The sequence below is a fragment of the Onychostoma macrolepis genome, chromosome 06, assembly GCF_012432095.1.
Source record: "Onychostoma macrolepis isolate SWU-2019 chromosome 06, ASM1243209v1, whole genome shotgun sequence".
Lineage (NCBI taxonomy): Eukaryota > Metazoa > Chordata > Actinopteri > Cypriniformes > Cyprinidae > Onychostoma > Onychostoma macrolepis.
In genome coordinates, this window is record NC_081160.1 from 6,674,890 (window position 1) to 6,695,973 (window position 21,084).

The window sequence follows — 21,084 nt, forward strand, 5'->3', positions numbered from 1 at the left end:
GATGTATTATTTTAAGTCAAAGAATGCAAAACAGACAACACTGAGTGCCAATTAACTTTTTAATGACACAAAGACAGACACACATTTCAGTCCGGAATTGTGGCTTTCTGTGCAAAAAGCAAAAGTGTGCTTTTAATGCTGATTCAGGCCGCCTTCCATTTGGCAAAAACACTTGCTGTAGTTTCCAAGAAACACTACACCTGCACCACTATTTAGCAGCAAACCGTTTCACAAACACCAAGCACTTACATTTCACATACCTCAGCAACTAACTTACTTTAACTTTCACAAAACACATACACAGTCGGTGAGATTCATCTAGTGCACCCAGTGCTCTTCAGTTCTCAGAATTGCATTTGCTCAGAAAGTCACATGATATCCAATATGGACTAATTAACATACTCAACTTCAGAAAACAAAGTGATCAAGAAGTGCAAGCATCCTTCATTCGGACAAAGATCAGGCACAAATGCCAAAAATCTTAAAACATGATGAAACAGCTTATAGGTTTGAGATTATTGCACATAAATACAGCTAAAAATTAAAAAGAGAGAGCTGAAAGGAAACAGCACTATACAGAACAACACAGAACAACAAAAGAGATTAATTAGCACATATAAAAGTTAAATTAAATACTCTAAAACTGAAATGCATCAAAACATTAAAATATTGGAATTAAAATAATGTGATCTTTATTAAAATTATATTAAAACTAAATAAAATATATTATATCAACATTTTTATTATGTCACTTAGAAAACAACCTAAATATAATCTAAACTTTTTTTTACCTATCGCTGAATATTAGCTACATAAAAGCTGGCATTTGTAGGTCTTACTTAAAAGAAATGTGTTCATCCACCTACAAACAGATGTTTCTCAGTAAAACTCAGGTATCACGTGTGTGACCTCCCATTTCCTCCCATTCCAAAGCAAAACCTCTGAATAAACTGGCAGTAGATGTGGCCAATTATTGCAACTTCTCTACGTCTTCATTTCAGATGCTCTGAGTCTTTTTTCCTCCAGTTTTAACTGTTTTTAAATCAGAACTGTTGTTGTGGCAGCTGTGCTACAGTTTCCTTGTAATTTGTCAATGAGACATTATTGAGTGAGATGTTGTCATAACTTGTGACTCCAGGGTGCTTCAGAGCTCAGTGATGCATCCATCAGTCTGTTTTTAAATTTATCTGAGCTTCGACATCCAGTAGTCACCCGCTCATCACAGTTGTCCATGTGCTTATATAGTCTTTGTTCACTTTTAAAGTTTTCATGTATTATGCCACCATGTTGTGGGTTGTCATCACGGTTCTGTTACTTGCGGGACCTCAGAACTGCTCCAGGACTCCAGGATGAGCCAGGCACTCTGCTGAGATTTTTGTAACGCTGGCGAAGCACAAAGTCAAAGTTGGCAGTGGTGCACATGGCATAGAACACGTTGGCTTTGTCTGGGATCAGCAACTCTGATATAAAAAAAATGACTAATTTATTGAGTGCTAAATACACAAGTTTAAAAAAAGCATATGCTATTCATAACAATATTGAACTTATGTATTTCATGATCATAAAAAAAAATCATGCTTACACCTAAATAAATACATAAAATGAGTGTTATTATCATTAACATTAACAAAAAAAAACTGAATTAATATATAATGTTAATAAAAAATAAAAATAAAATTGCATGAAAATTGTTGAAACTAAATGAAATAAAGTGAAGTATTAAAATTACTAAAATAAATTAAAGTTAAATTGAAATATTTTTAAAAACTAATAAAAATGTCAAATGCACATAAATAGCAAAATAACAAAAATAAAAGCTAATATAAATATTAACGAATGCTTTGATAGTATATAAATAATACTAAAATTACTTGAAAACAGCTTTGAGTTTCAGTGTCAAACATAAAATCAACAAGCTCACCTTTGTCACTGGAAAGCACTTGTGTGAGACTAAATTCTTGGCAGTTCATCTCCTCCAAGTTGTGTTTCTCCAGAGCTCTCTGAATCACCTGAGCTGTCTTGTCCTGACTGGTTATCTAAAAATAAAGAGATGATAAAGTTTCAAGACTTTAGAGTCGCTGGGGTTGACAGCCACAGACTTATTGCCACTAGAAATATGTAAAATAAATAAATAAAAAAAGATGAGAAGCATGGACACCACAGAAATCACCAAATACTAAAGTCAACTTACCAAAATACTTTTATAAACGTTTCCGTTGTTGCCAAATTCCACACTGACTCTGACGATACAAGAATCAGCGACCTGCTTGTTATACATGGGATGCTTGAGAGAAGGAGAGGATGATGAAGATGATGATGATGAAGTAGGGGAGGGGCTGTCAGGGTTCAGGGCAGACATATCTGACTGTAGGCATCTTCGAAAAGAGCTGGGCGGAGTCAGAGAGGAGGTGGGTGTGTCTACTGAGATGTCCTGACAGGATACAGACTGTGAATGAGGGAATGGAGAAAGATTGTTTACCCCAACAAATCTGTAAGAGGTCTGTTATGAGCACAGCACAGGTTTTTCCACATATAATTTAGGTGGCAACTGACAGTATGAGGTATACAAGATAACTTGTTCTTTCATAAGTATATTTCTTTTAGGTGTTCAGCAACACAGATTGCAAGCGATAAATACTTTGGTAAATGATGTGTCGAATGTAAAACATTACAGGCTGGCGGTATTATCTAATACACTGTGTTCTGTGTCAACTTCACTGAAGCTCTGTGTTGAAAGTGCAAACAACTACTTTGTGACTGCAAGGTTAAGGTGAAACCTTAAAAAAAATCACAAACACCTGAATGGATTTTACTAAGCTAAAGGCCTTATTATAAACGAGTAGTCAAAATAAGCTTTGAGATAATATTAGACCTATCAGATTTAGGCCTATAGATTCAGTACATTTAATTACAAATAAATAATGCAATAAAAAAGTACCATTTAATTAAACCCCCAAACCCGCAAGCACTGAAAGACACTGAAAATACGGCAAGACGTCACACAACAGCTAAAGACATCCGTCTGATGCATGTGTACGTCAGTGTTATTTTAGTGTTGTTTATATACTATTATAGTATTTATTAATATTTTTAGTTAACTTATTTTTATATTTTCAGTTTAAATTTTATTTTAAGTTTTAGTAAGTTCATTAATTTTTAAATATTTCTATTTTGCTTTATTTCAGTTGTAGTACTATGTACAAATGAATTATTATTATTTTTTTAATTCTTCATCAAAAAATTTATATTTATTTCAGCTTTATTTCAATGACTAAAAACTATGTTAACAGTTTTAGTAAAAATAACACTGGTGTACATACATAAAATAGTAAAAAAAAATTGACAGAATGAAGTGTGTGAATAGCTCCTACATCTGCATAAGACATATTGACAAAAACAAATGGATTTCAAATTGGACTCTGGAAATTGGATGTTCAACAATATGGAAATAAAGCCATAAATATACTGACCTTTTAAAGCCCCATTTTGTCTTTTTTTTTGCTTTTTATAATGTAATTTCTCAGCAAATATAAGTCATTATGTTCTACTGATGGGTTCAGCACTTCATAATTAATTTGAATAAATATTTTAATTTGACTGACAGCCAACACCTACAACAAAATATTGTAGCATCTATAGCAGTGGTTTTCAATCCTGTTCCTTGGGACTCACTACTCTGCACATTTTGCATGTCTCCCTTATCTGACACACTCATTTGAGTTCATGAAGCCCTTTCCTAATGAGCTGATGATCTGAATCAGGTGTGTAAATTAGGGAGACATGCAAAATGTGCAGAACTGTGGGTCCCCAGGAACAAGTTTGAAAACCACTGATCTATCGAGTATGTGAGGTAGTAAATAACAAAAGTCTGCAGCTCTGGTCTGCAGTTTTTTTACCTGTACTTTGTATCTAAGTGGTGAGAGGTTGGGGCTGCTGAGATCTTCCATCTCTGAGCCACTGGAGCCAGAGGATGATACACTGATCTGATCAGCAAAAGTCTTCTTTGAGAAGTTCTCACTGCCAGACAGCAATCTGCAGTGAGCAGAAGAGAAACATGCGTCACAGAAAAACAAGTTAGCAAAATGTCTTTTTTTCCTTTTCGAATAGTCTGGTTTCACAAAATGAGTCGAAACTGCATCTCAAAACAACACTCACGAGGTCAGTTTCTTGGTGATGTGGCGGTGGCTCCAGGGGTTGGGAGAGCTGGGACAGGGGTCAACTGGTGGCTCCAGTTCTCTTGACAACTCGTAGCTAATGAGAACAAAAAAAGACTAACAGTTGGTATCTAAATATCTGAGATGCTGATCTTCTGAAGTACCCAAAGTACTATTGCCTTGAATTCAAAGTCATTTAATCTCAACCAACATTCCTAGCAGAAAACTGATCAAACTGAATATAATCATCAGAATGTGCAAGAAGTGCCTCACCTCTTCTGATCAGAAAGAGGTATGCCACTGTTGATCCAGGAAATGATGTGAGGATGTGACTGGAGTTTGTAGTGAGCACATGACGCCTGCAGCTGCTTGATCTGAGACAGAATCTCAAACTCCTGAACACAGAAACGAATGGAAAAACACACATCAGCACTCTTGACACACTAGCATTTGTTATAAAATCCTAGCTTTTCACTGAAACAATATGTAGGATGATTGTACTTACTTTTCTACGCTTCTCAAAGTTGATGAGACCCCCCTGTGTGCACAAAAAGAGAGTTTTCATAAAAATAAAACGTGTCGGAACTGAAAAAAAAAGACTATGTATATGTATATGAATTAATGTCAGAAAAAATTCTCACCTCTACATCATCACTTAGTGCTGTGTCCAACATGGTGAGAACAGTCAGATAAGTGCCCAGGTATGGCACCTCACCGCTGGAGGGGGTCTGCCAGAAAAATAAACTTGTCAGGCAAAAATACAGTAACAGTCGAGATATTTGAATGTTTTTGTCTCTTATGCTCACCAAGGTTGCATTTACTTGATAAATTATAGTAAAATCAGTAATATTGTGAAATGTTATTACAATTTAAAAGAACTGTTTTCTGTTTTAAATCTATTTTTCGTTTTCAATTTTTTCATTTGTACCTGTGACATTGAATTTGAATTTTCAGTCTCATTACTCCAGTGTCACATAATTCATCAGAAATTATTAGAATATTTTAATTTATTCTTATTATTATCAATGTTGTTTCTTATAATTACAGAAATCTCAAAAGAATAGCATTTATTTGAAACAGACATTTTTGGTAATAATTTACATGTTTACTGTCACTTTCAATATTTCAGTTAGAGAAACATGCTGTTGACGCATCTTTACTGGTGATACTCGCAACTCCATCATACCGTGTCAGCTAGCATTATGGTAATTCCCTTTTGGGTGTTTTAATTAATGAGTTGACAGATTCACATTGAGACAGATTTTCATATTGGAAATGAAATTACTTCAGTCAAACTAGAGCAGCCAGTAAATGAGCCGGCGTAGATACATACTTCCCAAAAAGAGTAGTTATTTCCCAGAAACAACAGATTTATAATATTTTTAACAGCAACTTATGCCAATGGCCTTAAATGAGACAAATGTACTACTTTCAGCAGGGCCTTGTTTTCATGAAAAAGACTAGTGATTCTTACCATGTGCTTAGATGTAGGACTGAGTCTGGGAGATTTTGGAGCGGTGTGAGTGTCTACATCATCTGCCTGGTTTCCTTCCTAAATCAAATCACAAAAAATAGATAACAGGACATTTGGCAAATTGAAATGCAAACAGTGAAACTGATTTACATAAGCATATGATTAATAACAGAGCACTAGAGACACTGAAACAACTGGCCTAGAGAAACATTTACATAAATCACTTTATCGAAAACATTCAAAATCAATCTTCCACACCTAAAGAAATGCCACAATTCAAGATAAGTACAATTACTTAACAGAGCATGATAAAGATTGAGGTCAAAGAGGAGTGGGATAGACTATTAAAAGCCAGCACAGATAACAACAATGAATGTTTTGTTGTTATACACTGAACACTGCAGAACATTATGGGATGTTGTGCCTTCATAATGGTTTCTTTGCCAACAAGATGGCTCTGCATTTTTTAACCTCATCTTCATTTAGCTCTACTGATTTACTCTTTGCATGCGAGCTAGAGTGAAAAGGGGTGTGGAAAATATTGAACGTTGCCTGGTAGCATCTTGAACGATAGTAAAACGGGCATAAAAGCAGCCATAGGATGAGATTATGTCATTATCTTATCAGAGATTCAACACTGCTATCAGCTCTTACACATGATGTTAAAGGAACACTCCACTTTTTTGGAAATAGGCTCATTCTCCAACTCCCCCAGAGTTAATAAGTTGAGTTTTACCGTTTTGGAATCTATTCAGCCGATCTCCGGGTCTGGCGAAGACCGGCGGAAAATGAAAAGTTGCGATTTTCTAGGCTGATATGATTAAGAACTATACTCTCATTCCGGTGTAATAATCAAGGAATTTAGCTGCCGTACCATGGCGCAGCAGGTGCAGTGATATTATGCAGCGCCTGAAAGTAGTCCCCAGCTAGGTACCTAGTTATAATATAGCTGGGGACTACTTTCAGGCGCTACGTAATATCACTGCGCCATGGTACGACAGCAAAGTTCCTTGATTATTACGCCGGAATGAGAGTATAGTTCTTAATCATATCAGCCTAGAAAATCTGAACTTTTCATTTTCCGCCGGTCTTAGTACATGATATAACTACAGAAAGAGTCAAGTTTTAAATAGGACAAATATCGAAACTCTTTGGTCATTTTTGAACGCGATGCTACTGGTCTAATCGGATTCAATGATCTATGCTAAGCTATGCTAAAAGTGCTATTTTTATTTTATTTAATTGATCAAACGTGACAGTAAAAATATTTTTAATGTTATTAAATTACAATGTTTCAGATAAATGCTTTTCTTTTGAACTTTGTTAATCAAAGAATGCATTTCATAACATATACCAAATTACATTTTTAAATATATTCAAATAGACAACATTTTAATTTGTAATAATATTTTACAATGTTACTATTTTGCTGTATTTTTGATTAAATATATGCAGCCTTGGTGAGCATAACAGACTTTTCAAAAACATTAAAAAATCTTACTGACCCTAAACTTTTGAATAAAAGTGTATAGACAACAGGTTTAAAACAGACAAATCTGTGAAACTTACCTCTACAAGAATATCTCGATTGACCAGCACACAGTTCTCATCAGGAAATGTGTCGCAGAGGTGATCGAAGGCAGCCATACTCTCCCTGAAATGACACAATTTATCTATTTAAATGTAATACTATGTGTTGTGCAAATTTAATATGTGCACTTAACCTTGCACTACAGGTTTAGCAACTATTCGTGTAAGGATCAGAAGACACTACCTGCTGATTGCCGCCCAAGTTTTCTTTAACCGGTAAACAGCATTAGACTGAAGAGCAGATAAAACGGCTCTTAGAGAGGAGAAGTTTCTCAACTGATGGCACTCCTGTAACATAAACAATAATAAAAATAACAAATCAGCTTAAAACAATACAAAAAAATATATATAACTTTTAGGCTTTTACCCTTTTTGAATCAAATATGTACCAACACAGAGTAATGATATCTTTAAATGTCTGTATCATTAAACATTATTAAGTAGTTAGACTTAAACATGTCAACAGCTTAACTATCTTAACTTGCTCAGCAAATTTGTTTGCAAAATGTTGCTCTGAAAACTTGAGCAGAGTGTTTCCTCATAATGTCTATTATATCGCTCCTTGTGGCCGTGCTGAGAACTGCACAAGTGCAACACGTGCTTCCATCTGACACATTTCAGAATCCAATTTGCATTCACGTACTTGCTAGTATGTTTCAGGCCTTATACGCACCTGAGCCACAGAGATCCACTTCTCAATAATCTTTGCCCTGTGTGTAGGGCCGCTGCGAGTGCAGGATGGGGAACCGGGAGGGGATGTGGAAGGACGGCACAGCAGAGAGGTGATAACACAGTTAGTGACGGCATTGAACTGGGCAATGGTGGCACGGACCGTGGGCGCAAGTTTCCGATTCTCTTTCTTGTCCCTTTGAGACCAAATGCAGCCAAGGCAGTGAAATGGAACCACTTTGACAAAGAGCTCCTAATAAAGAAACATAAGCAGATGAATAAAAGTAGGCCTTAAATAAAAACTAGCCTCAGTATGTAAATCTTAACACCTACAGCATCTAATAGCGTGAGCTGCTCCGCAATGTCTCGTGCAGGGAAGGCCAGTACATTCCCCGTCTCTTCTATGTCCTGTCTGTCTGTGGTGTCTTCAGTAGCCTGATTCTCTGCAGCAGGTGTGCTAGTTTCTGCTGATGTATCTGTGTGCTTGTCTGTTGAGTCATTAAAAGTTATTTAGCGTTGATTTTTTGGTGTGTGCACATTAAATTAGCCATATTTCAAGACTTGCCTTCTGTCTGAAATTTTCTGAGAAGTGCATCAGCTTGATGAACCAGACGTCTGAAACAGAGGTGACGACGCAGATGAACACAAAGCAGACGAAGAGCCTGGTGACCTGGAGAGCCCCGAAGGTCCTCTTGATACTCGTCTAACCACAGCCGGATCAGACGAGGCAGAGAACTGCACAAACACACACACACACTCTTTATCAGCATTGTTTCAGATGAAGCTCTGGGAATTAGAGTGAATAATCAAGATGAATAACCAGTTTTACTTTACTAATAATAGATAATGATTGCACTGGACAACCAGTTTCTATTTAAAGATCATTATTAAACAACATTTGACCACAGAATATAACAACTGATAAGTCCGAATCAAATATTCCAAGACATTCAACTCGTGGATTCAACTCACCTTCTAACGCAGACATTGTTGTCCAGATTGGTGACCATGTCCTCTCTACAGAGACAAAAAAGTAAGTCTAAAGTTACTATTCAAAACATTCCTAAAACTCTTCAAAAGAAGGTTTAGGATTATGAACACTGAAACAATTTCTGACACAAATGTGTCACAAGTGCTCTTTCAAGGTCTATTACTTTTATTTATGTTTCAACAAAACACAAAGGACTCTCACGGTTCAACAAATGCACCTCTGACGTGAGACAAGTCAAGTGAAACCTGTTTTACAATGTGAGGTGTTCTCCTCCATTCCACTGCGTCACTGATTTGTGTGGTGTGAATGATAATGGACTGTCATAATTCCACAGTAATCAAAGGTGTCTCTGGGAAATACTCTGCCTCATACTGAATTTAGAAATTTGGGCTTCCCCCTTCATTTGATTATTCACAGTCACTGAGCCTTGTGGAATGCATGTATGCTGTGTAAATTCCCTCATATAAAAATACATGAGGGGCGGCTGTGTCTGAAACGGAAGTCAGTCAATGACTTTATGAAGGTACCTCCAAAGGAAACTGACAGGCCTGTAATGCACATAATGTCATGTCTAATGTGCTAAAATTAAAAAAATTGACATTTTTATTCCTACCAACAGTTAAGGCACTGGTTTGTGGTAAATCACCAGAAGAAGGTATGATGGAAGGTTATGGAAACATTAAATTCAGAGGTACCTTGATGTTATTCTTCCTTCTTTCAGCTTTTGGAAACAGCCCATATGAGTTATAACTGTCACTGACGCACAATAAAAACATGACTAGCTACAGTTTTTATATAAAGCAACATGGACCTAAATTTTGGTTCATTCCTCCTAAAATTATATGGTATTTGATGGAACACAAGTTGAATACTTTTATGGTTCTTACTGGAGCATGACAGCCCTAGCTGCTGTTCACTTTTACTGTACGGAAAACAAAAGCTTAAACATTTCACATGAAAAAATTAATTATTGTTTGGGTAGACTATCCCTATATATCATTTAAAAAAAGTCATATGTCAATTGTTTATGAAAATGTGCTTTAGACTCACCAGGGCTGCATTTATTTGATCAAAAATACAGTAAAAGTCGTCATATTGTGAAATATTATTAAAATATAAAATAACTGTTTTCTATGTGAATATATTTAAAAATGTGATTTATTCCTTTAGTGCAAAGTTAAATTTTCAGCCTCATTACTCCAGTCTTTAGTGTCATATGATCCAGGAATCATTCTAATATGTTGATTTGTTGCTTAATATCTTTGTGGAAACATGACATTTTTTTCATTTTTCAAGCATTTATATTAACAGATAGAAATCTTTTGTAACATTATAAATGTCTGAATACAAGTTTTAGTTGTTGTTTTTCTTTAAATCATACTGATGCCAAACTTTTGAACAGTAATGTAAATATTAGCTTAATGTACCTATAACCCTACGAGACAGCAACAAAACTCTGTAAATGAGCATGTATGCTCACCTTTGAAACAGGAGTTCTATGAGAGCATTTGTGCAGGTAAATGCTCTGTAGGTGGAGAGGAAGATTTGCATGTATTCTGGGTCATGGCACTCCGGATTCACCAATTCTGTGACAAGACGCTCCAGAGTGGCTGCTTTAAGCCTGCGGACCTTCTGTGTGCGGTACTGCATGAAGCCGAAGGCAGAAGAGTTCTCAGCGGCATCAGGTGCGGGTTGGATGGGTTCTCTGTGAAGAGTGATGCCATAAATGGCCCCATCTTCCACCTCCTCTCCCCACTCCTGCACCGGGTCCTGGACAAATAGATCATCAGGCTATACACATCGAACCTATCATAAAGCTTGATATGATGCCTACTGCAACACTATTAAACAAACACAGTGTCATCAAAAAAATTCTATTTTGCAGTCCTGATACTGCAGCATTTACTTTAGAAAAACACAAAAATGGTGCTAGACACTGACATAAAATTTCACCTGGACAGGAAGAAATATACAAAACAGGAGCTCTTTGGAAAATTACAGGCAAATTGCTATCCAAATACAGTGCACTTTGTATGCGGATCGGCTGTTAGCATGAAACTGGTTCCTCGACAAAAAGACAATAGGATTTTTCCATAGGCTTTTGGATTATCTAAAAAAATAAGCTCTGTGTTCAATCATAGTTCATGAAACTTACACGTTTTGTCCATCAAGATAATCTTCACAAAATAATATAACTTTGGCGAATTTTGAAGCCTAAATAAAAGCGCCAGAACTGAAAAGCCAAACTTAGGCTATAAATTAACTACACCACCACGGTCGCTCGCCTTCAGCGTCACCACCACCGCGCTCCCGACAGCGGTTTCAAACTTATTTTTAACATAAGATTTACTCTGTGGATGAATTTTAATCCACGCTACATGAACTTTTTCATATAAACTGGAAATAAATACAAAACTAGAGCAAAACTAAAACTGAAATGAGACATTAGTAATAAATAGTATAGTAAATAAATGAAATAATCTTAACTGAAGGACATTTGAAACCATGTATTTATGTACATTTAGAAATAAGGTGCATTAAAAGTCATTAAATCCTTGATTAATATGAACATTAATTAAAAACATATCCCCACGTTCTTTTCAATAAAATTCTAGTGCATTTAATCTATTAAATAACAGCAGAGTGAGCGAGTTTTTGGATATGATAAGATTAAACTTATTTTAGTGAATAAAGTACCACATTTCAGCTCTCGTTTTGTTAGGGTGGGTGTACACAATGTTATTTTATCCTTGCTTCTAGGAAATCCTCAATCTATATGTTTTCTAACAGCTTCATGTGGCCACAAACATTTCATTTTAACGTGGCTTTAAGCACTATGCATCATTAAAGTTTCACTTTCACCACGTAAAGCCGGCAAATGTGGTGTTTGCATGTAATAATAGTAATATGAGTTTACCTTATGGTCTGAACCCAGAGTCTGTATCAGTAGGAAAGCAATAAACTCGAGCATCTTCCATCCGAAGACTTGTGTTGCATTTCAGGGCAAAGCAAAAAAAACATTGTCGAACAACAATATAAAATGCGGGAAACTATTCATTGGTTATTCTAAAATTAATTGTACTATAATTTATACTACAATTTGGAAAATACTGTAAATTGATATACTGTTCGGCATGATGACGTTTAATGTCTCCGACAGCGCCTGTAGTCCCATTTAGCAACCGTCTTTTTAAAAAAATCACGAGTGTGGTGTAACTGGTGTGTTTTATGTCGTAGAATAAAACGTGAAAGTATCTTGAGCCTGTGTGAACCACGGACCTTATTTAAGGGATTTAACCAAAATCCCATTCAAAAAACCCATTGACTCTGGGACGATGGAACCGGAAGCGCTAAAATGCTAACTCGCTTCCGGGTTTTCGCCTACAAAGTGACATCATAGTTCCCCCACTCTATAACAAGTCAGGAGGAGTGAATACATTTTTATCTTCACTAGCTTCAGAAGACAATGCATTGTACATTATATTTACTTTCTTAGCAGATGCTTTTTCAACAAAATCATGTACAATACAGAGGTCAGATCATGTTATAAGCAAATACACCAAACATTTTTACAGTATTAAAATAATAACACCACTGTTTAAAGATGCCCACACAAGAAGACCTGCCATTTCCATTTTAAGGAAAGAAGAGAAATCATTTAAGGTATTTCATGGTGGCAAACCATAACTAGTTGACACCAAAAATACTCAGCACTGTCTTTACAAAAATACTCTTTGGTGGTAAATGAAGCCATGATTATTTGCATAGCAAATACCATATCCCACGATGAATAACAGCTGTGGGCGAATAAAAAAAAACCCCAATGATTTTAAACAAAGACAGACTGTGTAACACATTGGAGTAAATTAAGTCCAGTGTTTTCTCTTCCAGGCAAAACACGGCTGTTGTTGTTGAGCTTGTTGTTGACTAATTCAGATGTAACCAATATTAGATGAGCTCATAACAACTGGCTTGAGGACATATTAGCATAATGGTGTCATCTGTCACTGATTCTTGAGACACAAGATGTCCAGCGATATATATGCCATTAGTTAAAAAAAATGCCCACACTGAAATCAATCATGGATTTCAACTAGAATGCTTTAACACAACATTTATTTGATTTTTTTAAATGAAAAAAAATTGTATTAGCTATAAAATCACCTATCCTCAGAACATAGTTTAAACATAATGCAAAAAAGTTATATATAATATAATATAATATATATATATATATATATATATATATATATATATATATATATATATATATATATATACACATACACATATACACGCACTATAACCATTCAGAAGCTTGGGGTCAGTTTTTAAATAAGAAATTAATAGTTTTATTGAGCAAGGAGGCATTACAATGATCAAAAGGTGACAGTGATTTGTTTTGAATAAATGTTGTCCTTTTGAACTTTCTATTCATCAAAGAACCATGAAAAAAGTATCACAGTTTCAAAAAAATATAAAGCAGCACATTTTCAACATTGACAATAATAAGAAAACTTTCTTTTAGCACTTAATCAGCATATTAGAATGATTTCTGAAAGATTACTAAAAACTGAAGTAAAGGCTGATGAAAATTCAGCTTTACCACCACAGAAACAAATTACAATTCATAATATACAGTATTTGAATACACAGCAGCTGTTTTAAATTGTAATAATATTATTTCACAATATTACTGTTTTACTGTATTCTTGATCCTTCAGTACAAAAGACATCTTTGAACATAAAAACTTACTGACCCCAAACTTTTGAACGATAGTGTGTATTAAAATATGTCAAGTAAGACAAATACATTTTGTTTAATTTTTAATTAATTAAAAGAAACACTTCTAATATGTCCTGACAAAAGGAAAAGGTGAATATTAAAAATTAGACCTTAAATCTCACATATAGGACATATGTGACCCTGGACCACAAAACCAGTGTTAAGTCGCTGGGGTATATTTGTAGCAATAGCCAAAAATACATTGTGAGGGTTAAAATTATCTATTTTAGATAATCATTAGGATATTAAGATCATGTTCCATGAAGATATTTTGTAAATTTCTTACCGTAAATGTATAAAAACTTTTGATTAGTAATATGCATTGCTAAGAACTTCATTTGGACAACTTTAAAGGCGATTTTCTCAATATTTTTGATTTTTTTTTGCACCCTCAGATTCTAGATTTTCAAATATTGTCCAATCCTAACAAACCATACATCAATAGAAAGCCTATTTATTCAGCTTTCAGATGATGTATAAATCTCAATTTTGAAAAATTGACACTTAAGACTGGTTTTGTCGTCCATGGTCACATATTGTTATAATTTTATATATATATATATATATATATATATATATATATATATATAATTTAATCATTTGTAATAGGATTTACAACTATGTCAACCATCAGCCATCATGTCTTCATCACATAAATGTATTTTATTTATTTATTCAGATAATTTCCCTTATTTAAAGTGGGACCTATTAGTATAGCAACACCAGAAAATATGCTGCTGTATTGAATACACGTGCGTATGTAAGCTGTCAGTCAAGTCCATCACTGCTGTGCCCTGTTTTGTTCTCAAGTATCACTGCTCTGTGCCAAAAGCTCAATGAACATCACAGAACACACATAATATGCAAAGCACACATTTGGAAAAGGTTGTGCTTCTAAGTAAACCAAGGGCAGTCTATTCCTCCAACAAATCAACTGCTGTGAAAATCACAAGTGAATTCTTCCCAGAAACTCCAGTCAAGCAAAACAGAGAGCTTTCCAAGCCAAAGCCCTGTGTCTCCTCTAAAACTGTGCCATGGAACAAAGCACAGGTAATGATTGGGGGAGGGAAAGCTGAAACTGTGAAACAGGACACTGTAAATATCTTCAATCTACAGGTGGGTCTGAGAACAAACACAAAATCAGTTCTATTGTGAGACTCCCGAGAGAAAAGTGAAGCGCACCACACCCTCCCCTCAGCACGCATTACATGTAACACCTCTGGTCAACAGATGATTAAACGCTTTCTTAAAGCCAATATCACGTCTAATTGTAAACCCACTGAGTTTTTGTGACAGTAGCCTACTGGGATGTCCGGAAAAGAAAGAACAGGAAATACTGCATTTTCTCTGGCATTAAAGTGAAGAGAAACAATGAACACTGTGCGCCGCGCGACACACTGTAAAAGTTACAACAAATCGCGTTTGCAAAGTCACTTTTTCTTCAGTCATTCTGACCTGCAAAATAATATTAAACATAATAAATGTCCTTTTGAATTAAATAAGCGACTTACCATAGTGAACTCCCATTTTCCCATGTTTTCAGCTCTCTATTTCCTCAGCCGTGTGATCAAGCAGTGTTTAGACTTTCCATTAGCGCAGCAAAAAACGTTGTGAACTATATTCCTGAGTCAGCTCGCGTCAAACTTGACTGTCACGTCTAGAGAGCTGCTGGAAATGGATAACTTTGCAAAGTGAGGTTTAATTAAGAACTTCGGTGACGATAAATTCAACTTACTGTACATTTCATACAGTATTACATTTATTGTCATCAAATATATAATGCTTTAAAGGAAAATTAAATCCGCGACTGCAGAAAATGATTATCTTTATGATTATGTCTGTGTTTTAGCTGTCTATATGGCACACGGCGCACCTGTCAAGCGCTTTAAACCGCAGTGGGTTGGTCTCTATACGTAGACATTTACGTCTAGTATGACGTACGGGACGTACTCATTAATATTAATTAGAAAGTTTATGAATATTAACCCGTTCCCAAATTTAGAAAATATCTAAATGGTGTGTCATTAGTAACCCTTTGACATAATCAGTAATTTTTTTTGGAATTTTTTTTTTGGAAAAGTGTGTGAAAAATTGTGTTTTATGGTCGGTCCAGTGGGATAATGTGTGTACTGAATAAAAATATTTCTGCAGTCATAAAAATTATTATATATCTTAGCCCAGCTATTTTAAACTGTTTCATCACATTCAAGGGTTACTATTATGCATAAAAAACCCTTATACAACATTGATAAGAATACTGAGGTAAAAAAATACAACCATCAACATTTTTGATTTAGTGCAATATTTTAGTGTAATTTTCACTAACAACTGCAACTGGATTTATATTGTATACCTAACTATTGTGACCATCAACATGTTTACTCTATGTCCACACTCAACAAAACTGAATATATGCGAATTCATATATTAATACTAGACACGTAAGATAATGTGTACAAAAAAATCTTTGTCATATCTTTATGTTAACATACATACTAGCCTTTCATTTTGGAGCTTTGATGCAGCCATCATCTTCTCAAGGTGCAAACAAGAAATAAACTGCTCTGGTCATGTGACAATTTGCACTAATCACATGAAACTGCACATATTTCGTTGAGACCCTTTATTTTTTCCATATTTGCAGGAAGTGCACTAAAACATCAGTTAGTAAGGATTTTAGAGCTTTATAAATGAAAAACTTTTTTACGGTCACTATTGTGGGATTAAATGGGTTAATTACGTTGCGTGGAACGCCTCTGGAAATTTACCAAGCGACTTCGCATTGCTGAATTAATATTCATAATCTAAGCCTTAGGCATAGTTGGATTCATAATGTCAAGTGCGGAAGTATGGAAATCCACATTACTTCATTTTAAATTGAAAATTAAGGCTATGATTGAAATTTTACCATGTAATTCTGGGAGATCCTGGTATGAGAATTTGGGCAAAATACAAGACAGAGACTAAACACTGAACTAAATGTAGGCTACACACAATTAAAGCAGCATCTAATTTATAAACAACTCATTCAAACATACAAATGATTATTTAAATTTTTTCTCTGTTAGTTATAAAGCAATCCAAAAGTCTAAGACTAAGTGAAATACTTTCCTTTAGCAACACAATTTTTATATTATCAGTTTAACAATCAAAGGAAGTAAATCTGACTGTTTGTCCAAATGCATTCCCATGCCAATTTTTTCTTTTTTAAATTAGTGCCTATCGTACAAAATAATGCGGAATCTTAAATATTTCTTTATTAGTTTTACATCGTGATGATTCATTGTTTATGTCAAGGTTTAAATCACTGGCAAATAAAACTGCAGCCCATTTTATCCAGGAAAAGTACAAATGACTCAGACGCCACTATGCAGATCGTTAAATGAATAATGGTGAAAATTGTACGAAATGCCTATTTACAAAGCCCATACACACACACACTCTGAATGATACAATGAGCGGTTTGTTGGTTTCTGGGTATAGTTCATTAATGTCTTTCTGTTCTCTCGGACACAGATCTGTGAATGTGCAATGGCATCCAAGCAGGCCACCCCACGCTCACTGAGACACTACAACATAACAATAGGTGACGCACACTACTGAGCTCTTATTGAGAGACCACGATCATCACGATAAAAGTGTTTAAGCATATCCACTTACAATACCACTCATTACTAAGACAGAGGTCACACGCTGATGTGTGTGCATTCACACACTCCAAAAAAAATCACTTTTACTTCATTTTAAATTAAGAAATTAAATTAAAATACTTCATTTCAACGTCAAATTCACTGGTCTTAACGCCAGGTAGAATAGCTTAAAAAATGTACATGCCAGCAATGTTAAAATATTTTTCATTATTGACATGCTTAGTAACATTCTTGTCAGGTAATACCTATGGTAGTAGATACATTTGAAATATTTAAACAATTTTTAACCGTGCGGCTGTGATGTGATACCTAAACCACCTAATTTTATTTTTGGTTTAGTTTTATTTATGAAAACATACATTAATGCTTTAATTAATGATTAATTTTTTAAAGACATTTATTTGATCAAAATAGAGTAAAACAGTAATATTATTACAATTTAAAATAACTGTTTTCTATGTGAATTTATTATAAATTAAAATTTTCAGCAGCCATTACTCTAGTCTTCAGTGTCACATGATCTTTCATAGATCTTTCTTATATGTTGATTTGCTCAATAAACATTTCTTATTATTATCAATGTTGAAAACAGTTGTGCTGCTTACTATTTTTGTGGAAACCGTGATGCATTTTATCAAGATTATCATAAATCTTTTGTAACATTATAAATGCTTCACAGTCACTTTTGATCAATTTAATGTGTTCATGCTTAATAAAGGTATTAATTTCTTTAAAAAAAAAAATGAAATCAAAGTTTAAAACAGTTTGAACGGTAGTGTGAATTCAAAGTGGATGTATGAATTAACTCTGGAATATTTTTCATTTATTGCAATCAACAAATATACATTAGAGGTTTAGAAGGGATAGATATACTCTTTACTGCTTAACTGTTGTTCTATCCATGCTCAGTTCTAGCTAGCTCTTGATCCTTATACAGCTTATTTGTCAGCTGCTTTGCATTAAAGAGCATACTAAATTAATAAATGCAAATGTAATTGTCAATAGATCACCATCAGCACTGACCTCACTGCATTCCTCAAGGTCCAGCAGATGGAAGCTCCTGAGCCAAACCCCGGGCTCCTCGTCCATCTGCACATCCACATGATGCCCAGTCTGGCACAGCAGATGCCTCATTCGTCCAAGTCGTGCCCGCAGACCCTTCTCTCCACCAGACACCACCAGAGAGGACCTCATCCTCTACCCAAATCACACACCAACTTCCTCCAAGAGCAGCAGATACATGTCAGGCATGTTATTTGGCTTCAACAAGCATTCAGTAACAGAATTGTGGAGCTTCTACTTTGATTAGGAAACTATATCTAACTTAATAAATAGTTAAATAACTATAATAAATGAATCAATACATACATACATACATACATATTTCTTATTTATTTTATGTTGTAACTTTGCTTGAATTTAACTTTTTTTTTTTTTTTGAAAATTAGTCAAATTAAGTAATTTAGTAAAATGACCTGTAATAAATCTAGGAAGTCAACTTCCTAGGAGAGACTGTACTCAAAAAGTTTTCATTCTTCAAGTTAAATTGGATTTTATTCCTCCAAGATCAGCAGATACATGTCAGGCATATAATAAATCTTTAACATGCATTCAGCAGTGTTATTTGTATCACTGAGATACTATTGTAAATTTTATTAATATTTTGATTTTTGTATAGATTTTTATATTTCCCATTTAATTAAGTTTTTTGTAACTTTGTTGTGCATTTGTCGCATTTTTAGTACCTTTTGTTTATTTATATATGTCTATTTGGTTTTTATTAATTTGATTATAGCTTTAGTTATTTTAGTACATCAATTTAAATAAAATATAATGAGAAATGTTACCCTGGCAAGTTCAACTAGATAGATATATTTTTAACATTTTATCTGGTTTCATTTAACGTTTTATTTCAAGTAATTTCTTTAACTATAAACTAAAGTACAATTGGGATTAAGACTGAGGAAATAACACTGTAAAGGTCTTATGGGTTTAACAAATTTTAGTATTAAGAAGAAGTTTTATTTTATTTGATCATTTATTGTAGACTAATGGAATTAAGCAGATAAATGCACCAACTGTAAATTAATTTTCCTAGATTTTATTAATATAAATAATATAATCATATAATATTGGGTATTGTTAACATTCATATATGTCAATTTGTTTTTCCATGTAAATTGACAGAATTAATTTATAAAGAGACTTTATAAAGCAGCATTACCTCACTGTGGATGATGCTCCTAATCCAGTGTCTGTTCCTGGTGGATCAGCTCCTAAAAATCCATGTTTGAACTCTGCTAAATCAGGAGAGGGGATGCCATGACCTTCCAGAATGATCCCTCATGATCTGATGCAGAAAACTGAACACTGTCCGATGTCTTCAGCAGACGTGACTGTGAACTTAAGAGGTCATCTAAACTCTAGTAACCCTGCATTTCTCATCCGTCCATCTCTGATTTTCCCCATGCTGACTAACATGCACAAACTCACACAATAATCTGATTGTTACACAAACTAATGGGCTGTCAGTTCAGTTTATTCCACCCAGTGCACTTCTGTTGTACATAATTAGCAATAATAGTACAGCTCAGTGTTCTTGTGTGTTTGTCAGTAGGAACAGTGAATAAACTAGTAAAAGTGCAAGCATAGAAAACGTTAAATAAACGAGATACCAAAAACAGAGAAGTAAACGATGGGTGATCACTCCAAAAGAGAACGTGACCACGTGTGTTCTACTAAGGGCACTATCATCACAACATAGACTTTGGGTGTTTCTATTAAAACTTTAAGATTTTCTAACTGTCCTGAACTACACTTAATAATTGACAAAACATTGTCTTATGGCCATAAAATATTTGCCCAAGTTAAAGCAGAAACCCTGAAACCCATTAAACAGCGTTCAATTACAAACAAACTCGATCTCACCGTGGTAAACAAAGAACCAGGCCTCCCTTTTCAGATTTACAATCCATACCGCCTCCTCCTTTTAATTTATCTTCGAACACAGGAGCGCGTCCTAATAGCAAAACTCACTTCTGTTTTTAAATCTGGCAAAGAACCGATAAAACTTTGACGCTCATACGGAGTAAAATCCTGCGTGTATGTGAACCTCGCTCGGCTGCCAGACTGCAAAGGTAAGATGTTATGAAATAGCAGAGAAAATGTCAGAGATGCTCATTAAGTGTATGATTCAGACGGTTACAAAACAATGTATTCATATACTGAATCACAACCATGGTAATGGCTCTGAGATATTTCTTATTGACTTTTACATATGAGTGTTATGGTTTCTTTCTTTGTTGGAATGGCTGTATACCTATGGCCTGTTTGTGTGGTTTTACAATTTTCTAACAACGAACATGAATTGAACGTCAAAATTAGGCTAATTTAACTGTACATTTTTAAGTGAAAAAATATTAGTAATAATAATTTAAAAAAAACAAGCTACTTGTCATGCTTAGTAGTTTTATGTTAGGTATTTATCAACAGTTCCTTTAATGCCTTTTTTAAAGAGGCCACCAAAAGTATCCCATATTTGTGGAATGTGGCATTTACCAAAAAAGCTTCATTTAAATAAATGGCACAAAGACACATTTGTGTGTAAAGAGTCTCTAATGTGAGGTTCATGCACAAGTGTGATCATCAAAACAGATGAATATATTACAATTATAAATGACTTAATTACACTAACTAGCCTGTGATTCCTCTGCAATGTTTGATATATTGTTTATGTAATCTTACTGATTTACTTATGGTAGAGAGAACAG

The 21,084-nt window shown here is 34.6% G+C and overlaps 1 protein-coding gene across 7 annotated transcripts; it reads right to left on the reverse strand.

Annotated features, from left to right (window-relative positions):
* Positions 1-51: 51 nt before the first annotated feature.
* rgl3a (ral guanine nucleotide dissociation stimulator-like 3a) lies at positions 52-20,423 on the reverse strand. Of its 7 annotated transcripts, none has more exons than XM_058778273.1 (19): positions 20,243-20,423; positions 19,539-19,611; positions 18,338-18,531; positions 10,359-10,648; positions 8,860-8,904; positions 8,453-8,622; positions 8,221-8,375; positions 7,892-8,140; positions 7,403-7,506; positions 7,198-7,282; positions 5,629-5,706; positions 4,796-4,882; positions 4,660-4,692; positions 4,428-4,549; positions 4,156-4,251; positions 3,897-4,032; positions 2,192-2,446; positions 1,922-2,036; positions 52-1,460 (listed from the first exon to the last, which is right to left on the reverse strand). In XM_058778273.1, the coding sequence occupies exons 3-19, from the start codon at positions 18,506-18,508 to the stop codon at positions 1,312-1,314; spliced, it is 2,340 nt and encodes a 779-aa protein (XP_058634256.1). In that variant the 5' UTR covers positions 18,509-18,531; positions 19,539-19,611; positions 20,243-20,423; the 3' UTR covers positions 52-1,311. The 7 variants fall into 7 exon arrangements, with proteins under 7 accessions (XP_058634256.1, XP_058634251.1, XP_058634257.1 ...); XM_058778268.1 differs by having other exon boundaries at positions 18,338-18,535; XM_058778274.1 differs by having other exon boundaries at positions 19,539-19,614.
* Positions 20,424-21,084: the final 661 nt, after the last annotated feature.